Source organism: Ambystoma mexicanum, chromosome 10 (assembly GCF_040938575.1).
Source record: "Ambystoma mexicanum isolate Mex_15411 chromosome 10, UKY_AmexF1_1, whole genome shotgun sequence".
In the NCBI taxonomy this organism is placed as follows: Eukaryota; Metazoa; Chordata; class Amphibia; order Caudata; family Ambystomatidae; genus Ambystoma; species Ambystoma mexicanum.
In genome coordinates this window covers 1,682,181,647-1,682,208,864 of record NC_090932.1, presented here as the reverse complement: position 1 = coordinate 1,682,208,864, position 27,218 = coordinate 1,682,181,647, and the positions used below count along the sequence as shown (strand labels likewise).

Sequence of the window (27,218 nt, the reverse complement as noted above, 5' to 3'; positions counted from 1 at the left end):
CTGAGCTGAACAGAATTCAGACTGAACGAGAGAGCAACCGTTTGAGACGGGCCAGCTGCCAATGCCACCAGATACAAGTGACGTTCCATTCCTTGAACTACAGTAACACCAGCCTCACCAAATACAAATAATTCTTCATAATTAAGAGTAATTCTGAGCTGCAGAGCTCAAAATCACATTCTCAGAACACGTGACCCGCCCAACTCGGATGATGACTCGAAACCGGCACTGGGAAAGAGGAGCAATCTCACGCCGCCAGACAGAAGCTTGCAACAAAGATGTTTCAACGTGAGGCAAGTATTGCACGATGTGAACGGGCACTCTCACAGACTATGGTGTTACACACAAGTTAAAATGCAGACACATAGAGCATCATTATAACGTTGGCGGATACGGTATGAATGGTACCAGTAAGGCACCAGCACCGTTCATACCATTCCGCCGCATTACGAGTTCTGCTGGCGGGTTCCTGACAGCCCGTCAGGTCTTACCTGGCGGGCTGTGCAGCACCCGCGAGCAGAACTCGTAATTGCACCAGCACCGTTATCAACGGTGCCGGTGCAACCATGCTCCACAACCCTCATTCTGCCCTAGGGGGCAGAATGGGGATCGGAAGCCCGGCAATACCGCCACCCGCGAATGGGCAATTACCGGCCCATTCAACTCGTAATGGGGCGGTTATTGCCCAATCGCGGGTGGCGGTGGCGGTAGCGAGCATGGCGGTAGCCGTGCCTGCCATACTGCACGGCTACCGCCATGCTCGTAATGAGGCCCATAGTCTCTAGTATTACCTTGAGAAGGTACTGTGATGCTGGAAATGCATCGGAGGGACAGGGCCTCCGTATCCTTGTCCTTTACTGCTTTTTATTGTGTATTACCTATTACCTTGTTTTTCCAAAGTCCTGGGAAGCCCTGACTCTGTCCCTTCCCCCTGACTGGCTGTTGGGTGGAAGTGCCATATATGGTGGTGTTGTGAAGGCCCGGCCAGACTAGCTGGTGCCTTCCCGGTGATGTATGTTGTGGGTACCTCCTGTGGGTGCGACCTGGGTGAATGGAGTGTGTGACCAATATGCACTTCTTGTTGTGGTTATCTGGTTTCTGGCATGAGAGACAAAGACTGAGACAGCCCTGCCCGAAACTGGCCTGAATGCAGTGTGTAGTGTTGAATGGCTGGGTACTTGTCCCTATCCACATTCCTTGTTCTGAGTGTCTGAGCGGGAGAAGGATGGCCTGAATGCACTGCGTGCCTTGTTGGCTGACTGACTGCATGAATGCCCTTCTGGATGATTGGCTGCTGAGTGTGACCTAGCAGTGTGGATGAGAGACCGAATAGTATATCTGGGGACCTCTCACCACTGGAAACTGTTCAGAAGCTGAAGTCCACTACGACGAGTAACTGGAGTAACTGAAGCTTGACCTTGAAGCCCTGCTGACACCGAACGCCGAGTTCCTCGACGCCTCTCGACGATCCGTGGCTCCTGCTTTAAAGGGAGTCACTCAAGAAGGATCGGTCGACGCATCTTCGAAGAACTCTACTCCACCAGGTACATTGGGGGGGTAAAACCTTAGTAAGAGGAAATAAGACTATTGAACATATGGACTGGGCTTGTGCTATATATCTTTATTTACAGGTTGCCCAGGTGGGGGGGGATCTCCACACAGAATTGTGCCTACCGGTAGGGGTCAGCATTCTGCCTATTGTTTCAACCATCTTGCGTTCCTTCCTACCTCTATTGCTGATTTCCACGTTATTGATCTGTGAGACATTTTAACCGTATAGTTGATGCACTTTAATGAGATTTGATAACATTGGTGGTACCACTTTAGAAATGTATATATTTATCATTGTTGATTTCCGAGTACAAAGTGCGTTATTGTGATTGTGTACATACCTTCGAATATTAATTATATAAAGACTGTGTTTTCAGTATTACAGTGTGTGGACATTCCTTTGTGGGGGTTCGTGGACTACACTGTACTTAAGAACCAGCCTGCATCACCTCCTGAGAAGCTAGGCCTTGATTTCTCGACTACGTTACCAATAATAGAGAATCTTGGCTGGGGTCCTCTGTGCCTCTCCTCTACCATATAGAGAGCGGAAGTACAGACACCCCCTACCAGTCTTTACAGGTACACTGAGAGCTGGGAATAATTTCGGGTCCCAGGCCAGAGGACGTCAGTTCTAGCTAACCACAGTTCAGTATCCTAGGGGTGGGTAGCAACGGGCAAGAACCAATGGTAAGACCCTCACACTGAAACATTGTGTAGAAGTAGTAATGGGCGAAGGACCAGGCCAACCACCTGACATACGAGAGCCAGCAGACTAACATGTATAGGGTCCACTATAGGGGTACTATCACTCAACACCCAATCCCAGATGGCGATAGGTTTCCTGGAGAGGGGCCCAGGTTGTGACGTCATTGTGATGTAATGCTGTAACAAAACTGGCCTGCGAGCCAGGAATCATTGAGATGTGTTGGGACTTCGAACCTTGTTTCTTTCTGGGCTCTGGATACTGGTTCTCTGATGGAGATATTGCAGACGATACGTACTGTGTCATTCAGGATTTTCTGCATTCTCCCTAAACATTCTTTGCTCGCCACTCCTAAAAGGGAGTTACAGTAATCAAGTCTTGGTAATATGATAGCCCGGCCAGCGTTTCACAGTTTTTTTTTAAAGATTAATGGACTTATCTGCCACAAACCTTTTGGTAATAATTTGAGTTATTTACCACATAATTCACGCGCGCATCCGCATTCAAAGAAGCTTCCATGTAGATACCTAGAGTTTTTACCTTGTCGACCACTGTGATTCGACAACCTTCAATTTAAAACTCATTGTAGGCTTGGCACAGATTTGTCCTGGCTTGTTTAGACCCATAAGTCATCAACTCGGTTTTTGCACTATTCATGCAGAGCCAATTAGCTGTCATCCAGTCTTTAATAGCCTTATACACTTGATTACATTTTTCCTGGTCTAAATCATGATCGCCACCGAGCTCCATAACCAGCTGCATATCACCAGCATAATTGGTGAACTGTAGGCCGATTTCTTCCATTTTGACACACGGTGGTTTGATGTAGAGATTGAACAACGATGGAGACAGGGAAGCACCTTGTGGTACCCCATGGAAGATCTGGGATGGTTCTGATGTGGCATGCCCCCAACAAATACGAGATTACCGGCCCCTGAGGAAAGTGTACATCCACTTGATCACATTCTGGGAGCAGTTACCAGTATCTGCCAAAGTGTTGAGTAGCCTTTTGTGATCAAGCAGGTCAAAGGGCGCTGATACGAGAAGTATCAGTGGCCTTGTACTACTCCTTTCCAAGGCAGTCAGCATTTGTGTTCGTAAGTCGAGAAGAGCGCTCTCCGTTCCATGGTTCAGTCGGAACCCCGGTTGTTTCATATGTAGAAGTTCATAAGCTTGCATATGTTCTTATAACTGAGCTGTGGCCACTTAATCCATTATTTTAAGCAGGAAGAGAGTATTCATAATTGGCCTAAGATTGGCAGCTTCCTTGGGATCCAATCCACGTTTTTTTTACTAGAGGAGTTATCACAACTTCCTTAATAATGGATGGAATTGATCCGAGGAGAAACAAATGCATTCACGAATCTCCTAAGCAATGGAGCAAAAATGTTCCCATTTTCCAGAATAATTGTCTCCGGGGCAATCAGTAGGATGCATGTCCTTTAGAAACGTTTCCATTTCAATAACCGAGATGGGACAAAACTCAAACAGCACTCCACAGACTGAATGGCCCTCCGTCTTTCCTGGGTCTATCTGTGATAATAAACGCCTTTTGTTAAAAAATGACTGCTTTTATTATGTGCTATAGCAATTTTATCAGCGAAGGACTTCTGAATTTTAGCACAATCTTCCTTTTTTGGCACAAAACACCTTTTGAGGATGCTGGGTTTTCCCTACATGTTTAAAAATTCAAAGAGTCTCCTTGTTTAATTATCTGCCCTGTTTATTTGTTGATCATAATAGTTTTTCTTTGACTCGGTGATTCTCATTGTGTATTCGTTCTCAATTCATTTCCAAGCCTCTTTGTTTTCGTCAGTTTTTTATTTTGAACAAATACGCTCATCCTGCTTTTCGCTTGCTTAAGCAACGTCAATCCTGGGGTAAATCAATTCTGATGATTCGGGCGGTCATTTATATTTGTAACTTTCAAAGGGACAGTTCTAGCCACAAAGGCTTGCAAATGGGCTTTATATGATCCCACTAAGATCAGAAGAATCCTGATCAGTTGTCAGGTTCATAGGTTCTTCGAGACATATGGCCAGCTCTGGGATATTTATTTTCTGAAATTTCCTACTACAAACTTGTTTCGAGATTCTATGATTTTGCTGCTGGAGTACCGGTAATTGCACCTTGCGTACAATGAAGGAGTGATCCGACCGAATAAACGGTATGAGAGGGATCCGAATTATGGATGTGTATGTCCAAGTTATTTAGCATACGCTCTGGGTCCCTGGCTTACATGTCCTTAGGATCACCTTTCCAACGGTTGAAATCGGTGTTCGATTTGTAGATAAATGCAATTGGACCACCCGGATTCCCAAGGCAGTTATCACACATAACCGCTATAGTGGCGCCATTGTAAAGTTTGCCCGGGACTATGGCAATGGGGCGGTAAAAGTATCCTGGAAAGCATATTCTGCCCCGGCTAGATAAACGGCACTATATGGGGCCGAGTTATGGCGAGGAACTAATTGCAGCAGACTAACCATAAGTGAAAATGAACTTATTAAAATGTTCTGGGGCTCCCTAGTAGTACTGCTAATATACCTCTCTTCCTAGAGGTAGATGTGTGGAGAATTGACTCTTTATGTAGGTCAAAACCCTTACTTTATTGGGTCAGGGTATGGTCTTCTCCAGGGCTCGGTTGTTAGGGGGAGTGGCTAATTTCCCTTACCTACTGAGTCCCTCAGCAGCTTTGGTGGATTTCTTGGATTTATTTTTTCACCTTGTCAGAGTGTGAGCCTTTTTTCCCACTCTTACATGTGTTTTGCTGTGTGTATTTAACATTTTCTTGTGTTCATAAGACTGTGAAGCCTCACCTACTCCATTGGCATCATCTTTTTAATGTGTGTTACACAGCACCTTCAGTGCAGTGACACAGGGTTGTTTTTAGACTTCCCAACTCAGACTCCATTTTCTGGGACTGACTACTGTCTCCAGAACATGATAAATTGCCATTGACTTTATCAGTCTGTTTAAATCCACAGACCCACTACAAACTATCTTACATAAAGTACTGGAAAGGGTTAATACTTACCCCTTTTTGTCTGTTTCTCTTGGAGCATTGTTTCGCTCCCTTTTCATTAAGACTAGGCTGGTGACAGTGGGAACTACCCTATTTTCCCTACTGCGGTTATCTTAAATAACCCTGGTATTGTTTTAGGCTATTTTGGTAGCCTCAAACTTAAATCTGCTAGACCATATACATTTTTATACGGTTCTAACTGGGTTTATTGGCCGTTTCTTTTTGGTCTTCTCTATTCTTTAAACTAACTTTTCTGTTGACCAACTTCGTCTCGAACTCTTGGCAAAGACTTAACCACGAACTACCCTGAACCGTGTGATATTGAGCAAAAGACTTTTGTCCTATTGACTTTGGCCCTAAGCTTTTTTGATTTGATACCATCACTGTAGTTCCTCTTTATAGATTGCCCTGCTTACTTACCTGCTGGTGTTATTCATTTTTTGTCTAACTTTGTCTTTCCCTCCCTTTTAAATTGCTGGAGTGACATTTTGCTCACACTTCATTTTGAGCCTAACTTGTCCAGAATCTATTGGGTGTGGTGTAGTGTATTAAGAGTGTGATGTTTCAACTGCTTTACTTGAGTGAAATGTTTTACAACTGATGTGTAAATAAATGTATATTCTTTTACTTAGAAACCTTGAGTCAGTGTTTGTTTGAATCATAGTAATTGCTGTCCTTTGTGTAACTTCTGATACTGCTCACTTTACTCTTGAGATAAGTCTGGCTTCTCAGCCATCGCTACCACTTTACTGTGTAGTACAGGCTTGTATCAAAGGTGAAATTGTACTGTCACTTGTAGTCTTAATTGTGTGTGGTGTTCCCACTGCATATCATTCTGCCTAACATCGGTGCGTATAGATCGGCACTCGAAGACATTCTATGCCAGGAGGGAGGTTGTTCTCTGGCATGGATGAGACACTTCAGGGATGCCTTCAATTCATTGGGCTTTAGGGAGTGCTGCAAGAACCCCAACTGATTGGCCATGGGGTAAACAAATGGATTAATTAAACCCTTATGTATAGCGAAGTAAGTGGAACCCTGGTCGACATCTTAAGTAGCGTCAGAGGAAGGAAATACCAGGATTTAAAACAGAGCCTTGGATATGAAAGTTATCTGGACATTGTGTCCCCAAAATTCTAGGGGTGTTACCCTTTTCCGAACTTCGGAACAGATGGAACTGTGAGTACTCAAAGAAAGGTCTTGTTTGTGCAAATGAAATGGCGAATGTAACACACTGGCCCTCATTACAAATGAGCCAGTATTTTGCAGGTGATTCCATAGATCCAGTGGCACTGTTTCTGGCTACCATAATCAGGGAATTACAGGCATATCACAACATCGTGGAGGCACGCATTCCGACATGCCGGAAACGGTGCAACCAGCATAACAGAAACAACGTAATTGCTGGGTGAAATCGGTGGCCCTGCCAGCAACAATGCCGGCTGCATCATTTATGGCATGTCACTCATGAAACACTGGCACTGGAAACAACGTAATCGCCGGAGATGGAAGTTCGCCGGTGGCCATTTTGGAAAACATAATCCATTGAAAATCACCCAATTCATGTTGCCATCTGGGCATGCAGACACCAGCATCTCACTAGCAGGCATGGCATCTCGGATCCCTGAAAGACGGCAGCGGAAGCCAGGCTTTTCCGAGCAGGAGCTAACCATCCTGACAGACAGCATTGTATAACATGCTGGTGAGCTGTTTGCGACGGACCACCGGTGTAGTACACAAACTCACCGGTGCAGAAGGGGTCATCCGTGGGACCCGTACCCTGCATAGTACACAAATGCCGCAATCGGTGGGATGACGTCCGCCTGAGGGTCTGCAATCTGATGTCGGCCCACCGTAAGGAATGCCTGGCCACTGGCGGTCAGACCACCTCACCAATTTAACTCATGCCATGGGAGGACAAATGCAGCAGTGTGCTGCACCTTGAAGGGATCGAGGGAGTGGGAGCGGCGGAGGCTGGTGCAGGGACACCTGCAGAGGGTAGTGAGTATAACGTGCCACACCAAAACAATCACAGTGGGCATGAAAATGCAGCGTACAACAAACAAAGACATGCCCAACTACATGACACCAAACCACATCCAACCCACAAAGTGTACAATGAACCAGACATGATGACATGAGAAGCAACACATACACGAGGCTCACTCCCTCCAAAGCAGCATGCATGCACTGCAAGCAATCTTCCCCTGTGACACACTCACATGCATCAAATGCGCCCTGACGGACCTGACCCTGGCATGGTTGACTGCCTACCTGTCAGACCAACACCCCCAAATGCAATAGTGTCCTTCCCTCACCTCCACCTGACTCTCCACCTGCGGCGTCCCTCAGGGCCCATTCAATCGCCATGGCTCCCCAACATCTACCTTGCCCCTCTGGCCAACTCGACCACCACCATTGCACCCCACTCCCAGTGTAATGTGTGTTTGTTTGTTTGTTTGTTTATTATTTGTAATGTGCCAGAATACCCTAGGGTAACAAGGCGCAGCAGATACAGGAATTTGCAAAGCTTAGTTGCAGACAATAAAATATATACATGGCATATACACAATAATAATAAAAGAAAAGCAAGGAGTATATACATATATACAGTTACCAATTGTGTGTACGGTATATCCAAGTGGCACGAGGGAGAAGCAGATCATGGCTCAGTATGGTTATACAACGTCTGCCTTCAGCTAATGCTGAGGACACACCGCTCAACTTCAATCTTCCATCCTCTACTCCTCTCCATCCTCTCTCATACGAGTGCCTGACTGCTAATCATGCTACGTGCCCTGATAACGTTCCCTGCCTTAATGTCACTGAGACAGAGAAGGTCCTCATTGTGACGCCTGCGCTGTTACCCTCCACTTTCTAGCCACCCTCTATGCGCCCCCTCCCTTCCCCCCTCTGAGAGGCTACAGACCTTGGAGTTACCTTTGGCTCATCCCACACCACTCCTCTGCACATCATGGACCATGGCAAGAGCATCACAACCCCATAGGCACCCTCCCTTACCTTACCTACCCCCAGAAGCCCAATGCCTCCAGAGCTCTGGTTCCCGCTACCCTTGACAAGAGCAATAGCCTCTCCCTCAATCTACCTCTTATGCCCCTTTGCCCGTCAAACAAACCCAGAATAATGCCGTATGAATCAACCTAGGCCTCAAGTCCTAGGACCACTTCCCTCCAGCCCTGGAACCCCTCCACTGGCTCCCTATGACTGCAAGGACCAATGTCAAGACACTCTGCCTCATACACAAGGCTGTCAGTGGCCTAGTGCCCCATGAGTCACACTGGCGCCAGCCCATTCCCTTACTAGCACTGGCCCATGGACAGCCTTCCCTGGACTATCCTGAATCTGGACCTCCCCATCCTTTGCACTGTTCTCCCCTCCCCCTTTCACCATTTGCACCTGCCCATGTGGCTCCCATCACCACTTGGCCAGCCCCTTGAGGCTCCCTCCCCCTGCACTACATCCCCTCCCATCCCGGTCCCATCACACCTCGCTCCCCTGCACGACATTATTCCCTGCACTTGCACGGTAACAATGACACAAGGCCCAGTACAGCCAAATCTCCTAATTTGTCCACCCATGTCCACCACCATCTTGCTGGTAGTGCCTGGAAACACTTGTGTGTATGTGCCATTCAATTTGGCAATGCATGAACTGTAAACAACATGCACAGGCATCATATCACACTCTGTTTGAACTGCATGTTACAAGGCCATAGGATGACACAGAGGTGACTAACAGCATACCCATCTCACCCCCATAGGCACATCATCTGACAGCGACCAAACAGGACCAAGCGCCTCGCGGACACCCACACAGAGGAGGAAAGCCACGCAGTGCAAAACCGCTGCCAAGGCAAAACCAGATCCGGTCATGCAAGGCACCAACAGGACGCCCATTCCCCCCTCCGTCTCCCCCACACCAGCCTCCCATATACGTGGGCGCATCTACAGACGACGATACTGGGCAGGAGGCCATGGACACAACTGAGGGGACACCAGCACACACCCCTTACCACCGTCCCTCATTCAGCCCCTCCAACCTCCACAGCCCCCCACCTCCGCCACCCATCCCCAGCATCCAAGACATGGATGCATGCATACGGCGCATCGAGGAACGGCATGAGCAGATGGTAGGACTTGTGCACCAGCACCTGGAGGAGAGCAGGATGCTGAGGGTGAGTGTGCAGGCCACTGACCGGCTCTATGCACGTGCCCTGGGTCGCTCATCATGTGCAATGGTCCTGCTCGCACAGAGGGGACGGGAGGCGAATGAGGCAATCTGGGCACCAGCTGAGTCCCTCACCCTTTCCCTGCAGGCAGCACTAGAACACAGGGACATGGCAGGTTCTGACCCACCCTCAACCATCACCACGCCTGTCAGCTCACAACAGAGCAGCCCGAGGCACTGATCCATACGCCTGTCAGGCTCACCCCAGTAGGACAGGTCCAGTGTTAAGAAGCCACGGAAGTGAGCCAGTTCCAGACCCCAAGTGGCACAGATGCCACCTAGGAAATGTTTTGGGAATGGTGTGTTTGGGAGGGTTAGTCGGGGTGGGTCAGTTTGGGTGGGTCATTTGGCGGTGTTGTTGGGGGGTGGGTTAGTGGGGGGGTTAGTTAGGGGCTAGTTGGGGAGGGGGTGGTGGACACACGTTTCTTGTTGTTTGTTCATGTAATAATACACATGGTTATGCATATGAATTCACGTCTGGTCATTCAATTTGCGTATAGGAGTGCTTTATTTGTGCACTGACTCACATGCAGTGTGTGCCCTGGGTCGTGTGCAGGTGCTGGGTGCAATTGAAAATGCTGGCTGGGAGATGCCATGCAGCTCCCCCCGTGTGCTGGAATGTGCCCATGACAAGAATCTGCAGCACAGACACCACCTTCAACAGGGGGAAAGGAGGAGTATGACAGTCCGGATGCCAATGACGCTCTGGATGTGGACCTGGATGAAGTGCACTATTGCAAGGATGGTCTCCCTGTTCAGGCGGTAGAATGTGTGGATCTGCCTGTCAGACAGGGACAATGCATGCCATGTGTGTGTGCCTCCAGGATGTGGGCTGGACTGTCTAGTTCCAATACCCATCCTGGGGGCCAGAGAGTCTGGTGTGCTAGGAATGACCGGTCCATGCTTGGTCCACGTCTGGGATGGCTGTATGTGAGTAGATCTCTCATTGGGCCCGCTTTGGTTTGGCACAAAGGAGATTCTGGATAAGAGAAGGCATTTTACACCCATTCCAGTTCGATCTCTTGAGTTCACACCAAACTTAGGATAGGAGCCCAGTATCCGAAACCAAAGAGCCGAGGAACCTCTGGTGACCCACTGGAAGGTTTATATAATGATATGGTATGATATGGCATTTATAACGCGCCTATACACAAGTGTTTCAAGGCGCGATGAGTCAAGGGAGGGGAAACAGAGGGAAGATGAAAAAACAATTCTTCTAGGCCAGGTGCCATTCAGATTGCGCAAGTGCAAGGGAAGGGGTAGGGGAAATGCAGGTAGGGGAAGGGGACAGTGCAGTACATGGGGTAATAGAATAAATAACAATAAGTAAAAGTATGGCCAGCTGGTGGCAAGTGCAAGGGTAAGTGCAGGCATCAGGTGTCAAGTGCTGGTAGTAGTACTGTAGGGATACAGAAAACAGTCACCAAGTGCGGGAGTTGCCAGGAAAGCAGTGCAGGTGTGCGACTGGCGGGGGAGGGGACCTGAAGAGAAAGGTTTTGAGGAGCTTCCGGAACCGGAAATGGTTCTCCTCAAGTTTATGGGAGGCAGGGAGGCTGTTCCAGAGGGAGGCACCAGCCAAGGAAAGAGATCTACCACCAACTCGTTGGAGAAGCGGCTGACCCTGAGGGAGTTGGAGCCGGATGAGCGAAGAGCTCGAGAAGGAAGATATTTAGGAAGAGAGAGTTGAAGATATTGAGGCCCCAGCCCCCAGAAGGCCTTGTGGATGATGCAGAGGTTTTGAACTTAATCCTCGCAGCCACTGGGTACCAGTGCAGAGATTTCAGTCCTGGAGAGATACTATCCCTGGGCTTGAGGCCAAGGACAAGTCTTGCAGTCCTGTTCTGGATGAGTTGTAGGGCGGAGAGTAGAAGCAGGAAGATTTAGAAAGAGGCTGTTGCAATAATCCAGCCTGGAGAGAAGCAGAGCTCTGGAGACAGTGAGCTTCTGGGGGAAGGAGAGGAAAGGAAGAATACCTCTGAGGAGGTGCAGCTGGTAGTGGGACTTCTTAGAGACGTCAGAGATGTGAGGAGAGAAGGAGAGTGTGGAGTCGAAGATGACCCCAAGGTTTTTGGCCTTGCAGGTGGGAGCAGGAAGAGGGCCAAAAGAGGCTGGCCAGAGAGCTGCAGGGAAGGAGGAGGCGGGTGTGCCGATGAGGAGAATCTCAGTCTTACTAGCATTAAGGCAGAGGTCATTGGCGGCACACCACTCCTGGATAGCAGACAGACAGGCAGAGATGAGGGAATGAGAGGAGGAGGCCGAGGGTTGCCTGAAAAGGAGCTGGGTGTCATCTGCATAGCACTGAAAGTTGAGGCAGAGAGCTGTGATATGATGGGCAAGGAGTGCCAGATATTGGTTGAACAGCCAGGGATAGAGGTTAGACCCCTGTGGGACACCACAGGTAGAGAAAAAGATAGCAGAGAAGAAGGACCCACGTTGGACCTGGGAGGGTCAGTCAGAGAGAAAAGAAGTCAGCCAAACCAGAGCCTGACCAGTGATACCCAGGTTATCTCGGAGACGGTTGAGCAGGATGGCATGGTTGACGATGTCAAAGGCAGAAGAGAGATCAAGCAAGATGAGGACACAGTGGGTGTTAGAGTCAAGGTTGGAGAGGAGGTCTTCACAGATGTTCAGGAGAGCAGTTCTGTGCTTCTGGCAGCTCTGAAGCCAGACTGATGGTCATGAAGACAACTGTTGTGATGCTCATAGTTCAAACGTCATATTTAGAATGTGTACTTGTCATAAGTTGAATGTGGAATGTGGCAGAACTCTCTTTCAGTTAAGATTAGACATTAAAAGTATATTGGCATGATTATATTGGTCTCCTGCTCTGATAATACATGGCATATGTTACAAAACAAATGGCGACGAGGATGGGATGCGAAACAGCAAAATCAATTAGATGTGTGGTGCAGCAGCGGAACGAAGAAACGCGGAAGACAATCGACAGAAGTGAAACTGAATAGGAACGGGAGAAGCAACAAACGCGTAAGGGGACTGCAGTCGGACTGAGGAGTAAATGCTGGTAGGACGAGAATTTTGAACTTATTGAAATTACATTAGCGGAAAACATAAGTTAAAGAAAAACGAAGGGAACGTACCCAGAGCGAGACGCAGCGCGAGCGGGCGCGAGCGGTGTAGAGTCAGGCTCAATGTAATGTGAGCTTGCACGCTTGTCGTTAGAGAAAGGCACCTGCAGTACGTGCTGGTGTGTGCGGCCATTTTAGACAGCCGGAAAAAAAAACAGCAACGTTACCATGACAACACAACACCGGAGCGTTTAAATCATGTATATACAGCAAAGAGACTTAAAAATGTGATAATTTATAAATTGAAACGTGACTAGACATATAACTGGGAGAACTGTGATAAGAGGAAGCACATGAAGGCATACTTAGTAAAATATATATAAAATTGAAACTGTGTGACCAGCAACAACGAAATACTAACACTACCATAAACCTAATTAAATAAAGAGATAGTATATCTGACATTTGGAAAGGAATACATTAAAAACATGTCTCACAACAATGAAAATGAAAAGGGAGATGTAAATGTGCCATTGCAAATAACACCAGAAACATCAACTATATCAGCTGATCCTGTAAACTTTGCAAGAAAACCCCCTTCATTTACTCTAGAACCCCAGGAAAACCAGGGACAGAGATGGCAGGAATGGTTGGATGACTTCGAAGAGTTTCTGAGAGATGTGGGCAGCCAAAATGCTGCGAATAAGTTGGACATCCTCACGAATTTAGTGGGAAGAGAGATGAAGAATGTCATCAGGACAATTCCTGAAGAAGAAAAGACCACATACACCTTATTGATAGCAGCAATAAATGCAAGGATCATCGTTCCAGCAAATCGGGACTATGAGAGATATATTTTCAACCAGTGTACTCAAAGCACAAGTGAAACAATTGCACAATTTGCATTGCGGCTGCAACGTAAAGCTATATACTGTGACTTTGCACATTTCAACGATGATGAGACGATCAGGTTGAGAATAATTGAAGGATGTGTATCGTCACAATTCAGGAAGCACTTACTAAAGAAATCACTCCCTCTGAAAGAGGTACTCAAGCTAGCACGTGTTTACGAGAGAATAGACACCCAAGCAGCTAACATAGAGAATCCCAAAGGACTAAATACAATAGCAGCCATGGGTCAGAAGCAAAGTATACAGTGGCAAAGGAAAAATCCAGGTGAAGTACAGTGGCAGAATGATCATAGAAGCTATGGGGAAAGACACTGTTATAGATGTGGATAAGAGTTTCAACATAGGGGTCGATGTACAGCACTATGACACATGTGTTCACGCTGTGGCCAGGAAAATCATTTTGGAAGCATGTGTCGAGAGAAACTGCCTTGGACACCTGCACAAAAATCAAATGCACGAGGGTCACAGAATGGAAGGTATCTTGAACAAAGACTATCTGATGGGAGAACAAATGCGGAAAGGAGAGATGAGGGAAGGCCAAAGTTGAATCAGCCAAATTTGCGAATGGAGCAGTCAAACTTGCGGCCCAGATTTGTGAGAACTATGGACATGCTAGGAAGTGAGGAGAATGAACAAAGGATCTCAGAACTATTAAGATATAGTGATCCTTATGAGAATCCTACTTACCACCAGGAAGAGAATGGAAACATGAACACAGGAAGAAAAGATGAAGGAGTAGACTACGACATGTATGGCAAAGAATATGTGAGACTAATATACGAGACATCTGATGAAAAGAAGGCCATAAAAGTAACCATAAGATTGGGAAATCAAAATATACCTTTTTTAGTGGACACTGGAGCCACGGTGAATGTGATGAACAACAGAACATATGAGAAAATAGCACACTTATATCCCTTGAAATTGTCAAGAGCCAATATATTTCAATGGGGTGCAGATCATCCATTGTCTGTGAAAGGAACATTTATATGTGATCTGATACACAAGGATATCCACATGCCTTCTGAGATATTTGTCATTGACAGCCCAGTAGAAGGAAGGTGTCTCATTAGTTGCAAGACCTCAACTGATTTAGAAATCATAAATGTAAACTACAATAAGAATGAGACAATAAAAGGAATTCCTCATCCAAAACGAGATATATTGAATATATTAAAGAGTGAAATGAATATTGATATGATCAAGGAGAGATTTCCTAATTTGTTTAAAGGGGTCGGGAAATTGAAAGGAGACCCGATACATCTGCACATTGATCCACGAATTAGATCAACTCCACAACATCCAAGGAAGATAGGTTTTCATCTTCAAGAAAAAGTATCAAGAGGACTAAAACAATTAATTGATAACGATATAATTGAAAGGGTAGAAAGTGGTCTGACACCCTGGGTATCGCCGTTAGTAGTGGTTCCAAAAGCAGATGGACGTATCCGCTTATGTGTAGACATGAGAATCCCTAACATGGCGATACAAAGAGAAAGACATCCAGGACCCAGTCTGGAGGACATGATTATCAGACTGAAAAGGGCAACGAGATTTACAAAACTTGACTTGAATCAAGGGTACCATCAACTAGAAATTGATCAAGAATCACGATGTATCACTACATTTGCAACTCATGAGGGATTATACAGGTATAAAAGGCTGAACTTTGGAGTGTCATCAGCGGCAGAGGTTTTTCAGGAAGCAATTAGAAAAGTAATATCTCCTGTGAGAAACACGTTTAATTACAGTGATGACATATTGGTATACGGCGTCACTCAGAAAGAACATGATGAAGCGCTAATGGAAGGATGTCAAGCCTTACAAGATAGTGGATTGACCCTAAATGAATGCAAATGTGAAGTGAGTAAAAGGAGTCTGAAGTTTTTTGGGCACGTATTCTCTGAGAAAGGAATAAGGGCGGATTCAGGTAAAATAAACACAATCATTAACCTGGAACCACCAACGAAAGTGAGGTCATTTCTAGGTATGACAGGGTATTGTGCCCGGTATGTGCCAAATTTTGCGGTTTTAACACACCCTTTACGACAACTATTAAAAAAGGAAACAATGTTCACGTGGGATGATAAATGCATGGCAAGTTTTGAGCAAATAAAATAGGAGCTCATAAATGGCCGACAATTGTGTTACTACAATCCGAAGTGGGAAACAGAAGTTATTGTAGATGCCAGTCCTGTAGGGCTGGGAGCAATTCTAGCACAAGTTGAGCCGATGAATCCGGACAGGCATGTCATAATGTATGCCAGCCGTGCTTTAAACAAGATTAAAAAGGGATACTCGCAAGCAGAGAAGGAGAGTTTGGCTGCTGTATGGGCTTGCGAGAAGTTTCACCATTTCATAGTTTGTGCTTGTTATGGATCATCAAGCGTTGATATCCCTGTTTGGAAATCCAAGGGAAAGAATGCTGCACCAAATAGAGAGGTGGGGCATACAACTACAAGAGTATGATTACACCATTGTGCACAAACCAGGTAAAGAGGCCAACCCAGCAGATTACCTATCTAGGCATCCGGGAACGGAAGAAGAAGATGAAATGCAGATTGAAGCAGAAGAGTATGTATCATATTTGTCTGCTAATGCCTTGCCACCAACGATTTCAAGGGCATTGTTTATTGAGAAGAGTAAGCATGACCCGACAATTCAAGAGGCAATACATTTAACAACAACTGGTCAATGGCAGAAATTATCTAAAGCACAATAATTACAAAGGTTGGCAAGGATTAGTGGAGAGTTAGTATCAACAAATGATGGCATGCTTTTGAGAGGCAATAGGTTGGTAGCACCTATGAGTATAAGGACAACGCTGGTGTTGTTGGCGCATGAAAGGCATAGAGGTATAACATATAGGAAGAGGATGTTAAGAAGTCATGTTTGGTTCCCGTGGATGGATACAATGGTTGAAGAGACTGTAAAGGGATGTTTTACATGTCAAATATCCAAGTCGGATGATAGGACGTGCCCTATTCAAATTGTGCCGTTGCCAGATACTCCGTGGAGTAGAGTGGCTATGGACTTCTATGGTCCCCCGGAGGAAGGAGGATATCTGCTCGTAATAATAGATGAGTATTCACGATTTCCATTGGTAAAGCATGTTGTGTCAACTGCATTTCCGAATGTGGTCAGTGTGCTAGATGAGATTTTCAGTGAATGGGGAATTCCAAAAATAGTCAAGACCGATAATGGGGCTCCGTTTCAAGGACATCAATTTGAAAAGTTTGCGGCATATCAAGGATTCAAACATCAAAAAATTACTCCGTTGTGGCCGCAAGCGAACGGAATGGTTGAAAAATGTATGCTCAATCTGAAGAAAACAAGGCAAAGGGCCAAAATGGATGATATGGCAATGAGTCAAGCAATATCGCAAATGCTGAGGAATTATCGGAACACTCCCAATGAAATAACAGGGCGTACGCCAGCAGAATTGATGATCCGTTATAAGCCTAGAACGAGAGTGCTTCATATGGACGACTATACTTTGGAAGAGGATGAGGAGATAAGAAAACGTGATGAAGAAAAGAGAAGGAAAATTAAAGATTGGACTGATCGGAAAAGGAGGGCCAGAGAAAATGTCATTGGAGTGGGTGACAAGGTACTGGTTCGTCAGAAAGAGCGATCTAAGATGGACACTAAATATAAACCAGTGATTTGGAAAGTGAGGGAAGTAAAAGGACCAATGATCACTGCTGTAGATGAAGACAGCCATGAAATTACACGGAATGCATCGTTTTTTAAGAGGATGTTCCAGGAAAACGTCAGTGATGAAAAGATGGGCGCGAAAAGAATTGAGCATGATGAAGTGATTGATGACTCAATGTGGGACCATATGTCATTGCGGAGCCGGGATAATGCAAAGATAGTTGTACAAGTGGAAAGCAATGATGGTCAAAGGGGTTTTGATTCTGTAACCAGTGGTGAAATGTTACATCAATGTGTTGGAGGAAATAATAGTGAAGAATTTTATGATAATATCAGAGATAAAGTGGTAAGCAGTCGGCCTCAACGAGTAATCCACAAGCCAGAGCGACTTATTGAACAGATATAAGTGCAATGTCAAGTCAACAAACTGTAAGTTATTTTATTCATATAAATTTGTCATAGTGATGAAGTTGCAATAGGACAATGGTAAGGTAAATTGGATGTTAAAAGATAAGTAAGAGGTGATTGTTGTGATGCTCATAGTTCAAACGTCATATTTAGAATGTGTACTTGTCATAAGTTAGAATGTGGAATGTGACAGAACTCTCTTTCAGTTAAAATTAGACATTAAAAGTATATTGGCATAATTATATTGGTCTCCTGCTCTGATAATATATGGTATATGTTACAAAACAACAACCAACAGATTATTCTGTGTGGAGATTTAGCTGGGAGATGGCCAGTTTCTCCAGGAGCTTGCCCAGGAAGGGAGTGATGGAGATTGGGCGATAGTAAGCCGGGCAGGCGGGGTCAGCAGAGGCTTTCTTAAGAAGAGGGTGCACAAGGGAGTGCTTTAGGGGGGATAGGAAGCCTGCAGTGGCGAAGGAGTGATTGCAGAAATCAGCCAGGGCAGGAGCCAGGGAGTCGATGTGATCCTTGATAGTTTTAGAGGAACAGGGGTGAACCTGTTTCAATAAGACTTTCATAGATCAGACTTATCTAGCACCCTTGTCAGCAGAGAAAAGGGGAAAGGCAGAGAAGGAGGGAGGGGAGGTGGCTGCAGAAGGGCCAGAGGAAGATCAGGGAGTAGGGGGATGGGGGGATAGGAGGAGAGTGAGGACAGGATGTCCTGAGTTTTAGAGATGAAGTGAGAAGCCAGTGCCGTGCAGAGGGCCCGGGAAGGGACAGGAGAGGTAGAGACTGTGGCAGGATTGGCCAGTTCGTTGAAGATTTTAAAGAGTTCAGCCGAGTTGTCAGTTGCCGCCGACACGCCGGCTTGGATATGAGCTCCCTTCTTGATGAGGACGGAGAGCCGGTATTGCCTTTGCAGCAGGCCAGTTTGTCAGAGGATGTACATGAAGCACGCCCACCCTGCACTTGCGTTTTAGGGTGAAGAGGTCTGAGTCGTACCAGGAGTTACACTTGGCTTTGGGCTTCAGGCGGATTCTCATGACAGGGGCAAGGATATCAAGAGTATCAGATATAGCAGAGTGGAGGGTGGAGAATCAGCCAAAGGGGGAGGGGAGCTGAAAAGGTGGCGGCGAAAGCCTCGCCCTTCATGAGTCAGATAACTGAGAAGGTGGATGGCAGTGATGGAGGTGGCTTGGCCTGAGGGGTAGAGAGGGTGAGATCGGAGGAAAGGAGAAAGTGATCACTCCAGGAGAGAGGAGTGGTGAGAGGGACAGAAAGGGGAAGGCCTGAGGAGTTCAGTACATCCAGAGTGTGCCCTGCAGAGTGAGTCGGGCCAGAGGGGAGAATAGTGAGTGAGAGAGAGTCGCAGAGGTCACGGAAGAGTCCTGAGGGAGGACAGGAGTCATCCAGGTGGATGTTGAAGTCTCCAAGAAGGAGGAGTTGTGTAGTTGAGGCCAGGAGTGAGGAGGAGAGGTCAGCCCACTCAGAGAGGAAGGAGATCTGACCAGGTGGCCGATAGATAGTAGCCACAGTAAAAGAATGGCTAGGGTAGAGAGAGAGCCTGCAGACAAAGCATTCAAAAGAGGAGTAGGCCTGCATAGGAGTGACAGAGGCAGGAATCCATTTGGGGAAGATCAGGGCTAACCCCCCACCAGAGCGGTAAGACCTGGGTGCGGAGCGGATCATGTAGCCGTCAGGTAGGAGCGTGTCAAAGCTGGTGACAGAGCTGGCCGTGAACCATGTCTCAGTGAGACCGAGGACATCTAGGTCAAGTTCTTCCAGAAGGCGGCAGATATCAGAGCAGTGTTTGACAGCAGAGCGAGAGTTTAGAGTGGCAATGTGGAGAAAGTTGCCATCCTTGAAGGACTTCCGGGGAGGGGTACAGATGAGAGGTACGCCCTGCGGAGGTATAGAAGGAGCCCGAGAGGGTGGGGGAAGGAAAGGGGGCCAAGGAAAGGGGAGAGGGGACAGCCAGAGAAAAAAAAAGGAAGTTGATAAGGCATGGGAAGCGTCTATCAAAGAGGTGAAGGTTGGCCTGAGGGCCTTGGACCAAGATGGTCCCATTAGAGTAGACATTAATGATGACCTTAGAAGAATGGAAGGAAGCCAGGAGAACCTCCCACCGGTTGCCACCATTAATGGGAGAAGATGAGAAAGGAGAGAGCACAGAGACAATATGAAGGGTCCATAGGTCCGGCGAAAGCACGACAAAGAGGATGTCAGTGAGAGTTTCCTAGCAGGAGGCACTGGTGTAGGTGTAGATTTGGCTTGTTGTACCACTGGATGGACCCCTGTTTCTGATTGAACTTAGAAGGTCTGCAAAGGCGCTTAGACCCATTGGAATAGTGGGACTAACTATTCTTGGCACCTCCACCTTAACGTGAAAGCAAGCCTGCTCAGTAGTGTTCCTGGGCCAATAAGCAAACTGACCATCTTTCACGGGACCTTTGCCCTGGAACCGCCACCTTCTCGGATTGACACTTGAGACTTTGGAGATCGTAAGCAGTGGGTATAAGGCACTCTCCCACCGAGTTTCATACACCTAGCATTCCCAGGTCTGGAATTGGGAGAGTACGCCTGAACCCGCCTGAACGCTGTCACCGTGTAGCCCAGCCGTGGTGAAGAGTTATGAGGGTGCCCTGCTACTGTGTCCCCCTGCGCCCTAAGATGAGCTGCAGTGGAATTGACCTGATCCCTTCTTCAGGAGTGGAGAAATCACCACTGACCTGCCTCAGAATCATCCCTGGAACTCAGACTCTGAAAGCCACAGAACCGCACAATTGCAGGATTTGAACCCGCAACTGAAGTGGACCTGACTGCCGAAGTTTGGTCTGGAGTGCGCCGAGGGTCGGTGAGTAACCCCTACCGGTGGCCCCTGGCGCATCCATCCATTTTTATGCATGAGTGTCCCCTGAGGGCACTCCTCTTTATCGAGGTAGTCTGCGCTACCGCCCTAATCCCAATTCTTGGATCCTGTTCTGCCCTTTTGGGGAGACCCTCATCGAATAGTGGGAACTTATTCTTCACTGCCTCACCCACCTTCCTGAGTCGCTACAGCCCCTGCAAGAGACCCCGTTTTGGCTCTGCCACACGATTGCGTGCACCTGTACCGAACAGTACTTTGGAGCACAAGGCTCCACTCTTCTTGGGGATTGGACTGCCTCCCATTTAGGGCTTGATAAGTGAAGGACTGACTAAAGTATATTCGCACAGTATGCTCCCTTTCTTTACAGGATGTGGACCCTTACTGTGCACTATTCCTTTAGGCCATTTGTAACTGTATATATGTTTCACTGTAGTGTTGTGTTTGTTTAGTTATTACTGCTGATATTTGTTTTGTGTTTGATTTAAAAGGCGTTGAATAAATGTATATGTATTTTTGATATATGCACCTGACTGAGAGTAATTTGTAGTGTCATTTACTGTGTGTGCTCATTGTGGGCTTTCAAACACGCTCACCTCTCCTGAGACCTAGTCTTGACCGCCACCAATGCTACCTTGATTGGTCTGGCTTGTCCGGAAGGTTACCCTGTTCCAAGAAACTAGGCTGGCCTTCTGAACCTCTGCCCGCCAGGTCAGAGTTCAGAAATCCGTCTTAACAGTGCACGCCTGCGGGGCACTCCTTGCTGCCCATTGTTCCTCTGCATTCTCCTTCTCATCATCATCCTCCTCCTCCTCCGCTGCCTGTCGGCTTATTGCCTCTGTTGCACCTCCTGCTCGCACAGCTGCGCTCCTGCATGCAGCACCCCCATGTCCATGCCTGCTGCTGAGTGGTAGCATGGTTATGTTGGAAGGTGTGTGTGGTGTTGGTGTGATCCGTTTCAGCAGTCTCTGTGCTCATTGTGTGCAGCTGGGTCAATTGGGTGCACCTGTGGCCTGGTTACCACCTGCTCCGTGGTGCCGGTGTTTCCAGCATGGTTTTCCTGGTAGCACGGGCATTTTTGTGGAACGTTTCTGGGAAATCTGCGGTTGTAATGCTGCTTCTTTCTGTGGTGCCGGAGTTTCCGGCACTGATTCACGAGGGTCCCGCAGTTTCAGTTACCTGTGCGACCGGCAACGATAGAACAGTGTACGCTGTTGCCTGCACTGTTGTTACCGGCATTCTCTCTCGTAGTGCTGCGGTACGGAATGAGTGCCGGTAATCGGAATTACTGGCAAGTAATGAGGGCCGCTTTCTTTTATTTTGCCCCTCGTATTATTATTTTAGGAAGAGACATCTTATGCCGTGTTTCTGGCGCAGACCCGTCACAACTGCGAGCGTAGAATTGTGTGTTAAGATGATTTAGCTGTGTATGTGGCGGCAAACTATTTAAGGAGTGCATGGAGGGCGAACTCGCATTATATTATTTAAATCTAGCGATCTGTTTAGGAATAGGGGCGACAACTTAGTGTTTTGAACTCATTCGCTTTTCTGCATTTAAGAGGGTATTAGTCCACCAGTCTCATGCCCTCGTTGAATGACATGCAATTTTTAATAACGTACTTTTTAAAGTAAAGTCAGAAATTTGATGGGAACTAAATGAAATGTTATGAAGTCTTTTAACCAATGTTGTTTGAAAAATAGTAAAGCTGAGAGATGGCCTCTACAGACTGCCTGATAATGCACCATGAGTTTGATTGTTTTGTATTTATATTTATAATACTTTTATGGTTTTTGGGTCAGAATAAAGGAAGTAGATCTGCACTGGCCTCCGCCCAGTGAAGATTTAGCATTTGCGTGTCTCTCTGCCATTCTTGTACAGATTCCTGCAGTCTGGGGTGGACAGCTCAGGGGCAACATACTCACCTTGGAAGCAAGACGACACGCAGCAACAAGGGTTTGATCCCCGGGTCCGCGCTTAGAAACCTCTGGCTATTAAGCGCTAGGATATCATATCAGAAGACACTAAGCGTGAGGAGTTGCCAATTAGCTGTGAAGTACACAAATAGACGACATAAAAGTGCAGATTGAAACAATGGTAATCGATAAATTGTCATGTATCTGCTGCTGGTTTCAAGAAGTAAAATGTCACCATCACGGGAAAAGAAGCTGAGGAGCTCTAAATATAATCATTTAAACTTAAGCAAACCACTGCATTATCTTACTAAAAGTTCAAATGCGAAGCAAAAAAGTCCAAAACAAGACCCGCCAAATAGCTTGGCAGCCAATCAAATCTCTCCCAGGTAATACCGAAGACCAGAGGCGTTGCTAGAGGGCCCGGGGGGTGTAGCCCCGGATAGAAGCTCAGGGGCTACAACTAAAAGACTGGCTAGCCCCCGAGTCCCGACATTAGTGTGGGATCTTTTCCAGACCAGCAACACCCCTGCCAAACACCATACACTCATCAGCAGATCCATCGGTGTGAGGCCCACCCGAGAGCTCAGGGGGCTGCCAGAGTCTGTCTCCCCTCTACTGCCTCCAACAGGGCCTTAAGTGGGGGGGGGATCGGGGGCGTACATCACTATCCGCTGGCGCCCAGGAGAAGGAGGTTCTGCTCTCTCCTGGAGGCCAAGAGGTACGGAGGGTGCACTCGGCCTGGCCAGACCAGGGCTTGTCTCTCTGTCAGCAAGAGCCCAGTGACTTATCCTAAAGTTCTACCCTAGTGGCTTTAATGTTAAGCCCTAAAGTGGTCTCGTGGGCATGTGTCTCGCCCCTGATTCCAACAAGCCGGGAGCATTGCTTGAAGCAGTCAAACACAATAAAACAAGAGTACAAATGGACTTAGAAAATCCGGAGAGCATTTTTTGCCGGATCCCAGATCTGGGAAGATCCAGACCAATGCCAGCACGTCCTATGATGAAAAAAACAAAAGTTGGCCCCCAAGGTGCAAATAATTACGCAGGCACTGCTAAAGTCACTAGTTCCTGTCTCAAGGCACCTGTAACAACCAGCTACCCCCCACCCTCCAAGGTGCCAGTAGCATTCTCACATGTCTGTCCCCCATCCCTTCCTGGTGACTCCATCCGGTCACAGAAGACTTAATGCCCGCTTAGATAAGGTGCAGTAAGGAGCGCTTAGAGAGCCGCATTGTGCCGCTAATGTTACCCACGCTACACGGGCTTGGTAAATAAGCCTTGGCAATGTCAACAGTTTGGGCTTTCGTGTAGGCATGGGAAAGGCACTTGCCAGGCACAGCTGTACTGGTATTAACTACCCATTGTTGGTAGCAGGTGCAAAATGGGGCGAGTACCTGAGCATCTAATAGCAGTGACAGGCAAAAGCTTAAAGCGTATGCACACGCCTAAAATGTTGGGTTTGCCATTGCATGTTTATTCTTTATACAGGACTTCAGTGGCTTTGCCAATGCTTGTTTTTAACAGTACTTCAGTGAAGGACAGGCAGAGTGCTTATAAATCGAGTCGCTAAAGGCAGGCCTGGTAAGACATTTTTATTACACCAGTAGCGTGTTTATAACTCCAATGAAGTCATTAGCTCTCAGAAGACTGCTTTGTAGAAAGACTGGCAGGCACTTTGAATGCAAAGCCTGATGGTAAGGCTTGATCAAAGCAAGCTCATAGAGTTCCCATTAGGAGGCATTTTGGGCAGGGAGAGGCAGGAATGGCCATAGGTATTAGCATGGCCGTCGGCAGACAATGGATGGACACATAACCAAACAACACCTACAGACTCTGTGTCCCTCTTAACATGGCATTCCTCCCTACCTGTACTCCAATGCAATAGTACACCTAACAGCCCAAACTAAAACCAGAAACAAAGCTGGTGGGGCTGGTAGTGGAACACAGAGGAAGGGTGATGCTGCAGACCTGTGGTGTTTATAAGTGCAGTTTGGAAGCACCCCATTACCTGTGTGCTGGTATGGATTCTGTGTTCGGGGTGGGGGAGAAAACCGTGGGGCGGTTCCAAGGTTCAGAAAGCTGTGATGGGTGTGGTAGAGGTTTCCCCAACACATTAAGTTACTCGAGACCCAAAGCTGCCCCCAAACCTTGCCTTCCCTCTTCTGCGGTCTCTTAACCGATAACCATCACCCCACTGAGCCAGCAGGGCCCGTCACACCCCGGGCCCCTTCAGTCAGAATGATTCCTCCTCCCCCCCACTCCACACCATGTGCACTCACACTTGCCCGAGCATGCCCCAAGTCCCTCACACAATCCATCGGCATCCCCTTGAGAAGTCCCTTCCCGCTCCATCACTCAGGCAGCCATTGTCCTCCCACTGCCTCTTGCTCCTCTCCTACTCAGCTAAGCCCTTTCACCCCCCCCCACTCCCATGTCACTCTACCCTCAACCAACCCGGTGATCACCACTGAAGGGAACATGGATGTGCCCCATATCTGTACTGTGGCAAGATGTGTCCAACTTGTCAAGCCAATCTATGTCCCCGGTGACTGTTGCATTTACTGGTCTCCACAACCTGGTCAGAATGTCCCTCAAACGCACCCCGTTGTAAGAAGCTCCTGCTTCCGGGCAAACCTGATTTCTTATCTATTGTAAGTTCTTTTGTGATCAAAAGAGCATTGCTCCTCCTGTATCTAAGTAAATAAAGGAAATAAACAATGAAGTACCCTGAGAATTGTATTGCACTCTTTCAGCCAGCTTGACCTTTATTACCCCTTGTTATTCATCAGCCAAGCTCTTTACCCCCTCCCTCTGGAGCCCGTCCCCATCCCAGCCTCCTTACTCCCCATCACTCACCCAGCCGGACCCCCTGGCTCTCCTCCAGCCCGACCCTGAACCGGTCCATGTTCGTGTTGTGCTTGGAGTCAGGGAACCAAAGTGCCTGGCCGCCCAGGATCTCCTGCGAGGGGGCCGTCATGGTGGGGGGTCCTGGGGTTCTCAGCTTGCTGCTGTGCTTGGGGGTGGAGGAGGCAGTGCTCGGAGGCTGTGCTCTCCCTTAAGGTTATGTAAGGGGGCTGCAAGAAGGGTTCTGGAGGTTCCCCTGAGGCCCCTGTCTCTGGTGGGGCACTGAAGGACTCTGGCTGCTGCCCCTGAGGTCCCAGGTGGGACACTGCAGGACTCTGGCGGGTGCTCCTGTCTCACGTGGGGCTCTGCTTTCCCCCACAGGGCTGCAGGCAGGATTGTGGCTTGTGCTCCTGTCTCAGGTGGGGCTCTGCTTTCCACCACAGGGCTGCAGGCAGGATTGTGGCTGGTGCCCCTGAGCTCTCAGGTGGGGCTCTGCTTTCCCCCACAGGGCTGCAGGCAGGATTGTGGCTGGTGCCCCTGAGATCTCAGGTGGGGCTCTGCTCCCCCCCACAGGGCTGCAGGCAGGAGTGTGGCTTGTGCTCCTGTCTCAGGTGGGGCTCTGCTTCCCCCCACAGGGCTGCAGGCAGGAGTGTGGCTGGTGCCCCTTAGCTCTCTGGTGGTGCTCTGCTCCCCCCACAGGGCTGCAGGCAGGATTGTGGCTTGTGCTCCTGTCTCAGGTGGGGCTCTGCTTTCCACCACAGGGCTGCAGGCAGGATTGTGGCTGGTGCCCCTGAGCTCTCAGGTGGGGCTCTGCTTTCCCCCACAGGGCTGCAGGCAGGATTGTGGCTGGTGCCCCTGAGATCTCAGGTGGGGCTCTGCTCCCCCCCACAGGGCTGCAGGCAGGAGTGTGGCTTGTGCTCCTGTCTCAGGTGGGGCTCTGCTTCCCCCCACAGGGCTGCAGGCAGGAGTGTGGCTGGTGCCCCTTAGCTCTCTGGTGGTGCTCTGCTCCCCCCACAGGGCTGCAGGCAGGATTGTGGCTTGTGCTCCTGTCTCAGGTGGGGCTCTGCTTTCCACCACAGGGCTGCAGGCAGGATTGTGGCTGGTGCCCCTGAGCTCTCAGGTGGGGCTCTGCTTTCCCCCACAGGGCTGCAGGCAGGAGTGTGGCTGGTGCCCCTTAGCTCTCTGGTGGTGCTCTGCTCCCCCTCTCCCTACAGGGCTCGGGCAGGTGCTCCTCTGCTCTGACTGCAGGACTATGTGCGTGCTCCTGTGTTCTGGGCGGGGTGCTGTGCTCAGTCTCACCCAATCCTCCCTCCCCTCCTCGGGCCCCACTCCTCTCAGGGCACCATGTATCCTTCCGCTCTGAGAGAAAAGTAGTGCTTTCAGGCACTGGCACATTAGAGAAGACCAGGGGGGGCCTGAGGCTACGCGTCACGTGGTCCAGTCACGTGACAGATGAGCTGACAGCACACACCCACGCACGACCCCAGCAGGCAATGGGTGCAAGCAAAGGACAGGGCACACCACAGCACAGGGCAGTCACAGAAATGCACATAACGCTGCAGACATCCATGCACCCAGCATTGCAAGGAGCATTTTAGCAAAGTGCCCCCACTCCGAGCTGTGCACATCCCTTGCACTGTCTCCAGGACTCGATATAGCCGTGCATTAATCAAATACACGTGTACAATATAAGCACATTGGACACTACGGCCTTACAGGAATATGTCCTGCCAATAATTGTGCATTCAGTCATGCAGAGGCACAGAGATAGCCCACGCATCGCACGCAGGCCCTAAAGCAGCCAGCTGTGCACTGTGATATGATATGACATGATGAGGCATTTATAACGCGCCTATACACAAGTGTTTCAAGGCGCGAGCTGTCATGGTGGGGAGTCCTGGGGTTCTCAGCTTGCTGTTGTCTGTGCTCGGGGGCTGTGCTCTCCCTTTAGGTTATGTAAGGGGGCTGCAAGAAGGGCTCTGGAGATGCCCCTGAGGTCTCAGGTAGGGTTATGTGAGGGGGCAGCAGACAGGTGTGTAGCTGGTGCCCATGAGGTCTCAGGTGGG

The 27,218-nt window shown here is 48.3% G+C and overlaps 1 protein-coding gene across 1 annotated transcript in view; it reads right to left on the bottom strand.

Moving 5' to 3' along the window:
- AACS (acetoacetyl-CoA synthetase) overlaps positions 1–26,492 on the bottom strand; it is a 341,576-nt gene extending 315,084 nt beyond the window's left edge. The window contains exon 1 of the mRNA XM_069620120.1: positions 25,165–26,492. Within this exon, the coding sequence (XP_069476221.1) occupies positions 25,165–25,285 (121 nt within the window). The 5' untranslated portion in view covers positions 25,286–26,492. The remainder of the gene's footprint in view (positions 1–25,164) is intronic.
- Between the last annotated feature and the right edge of the window lie 726 nt (positions 26,493–27,218).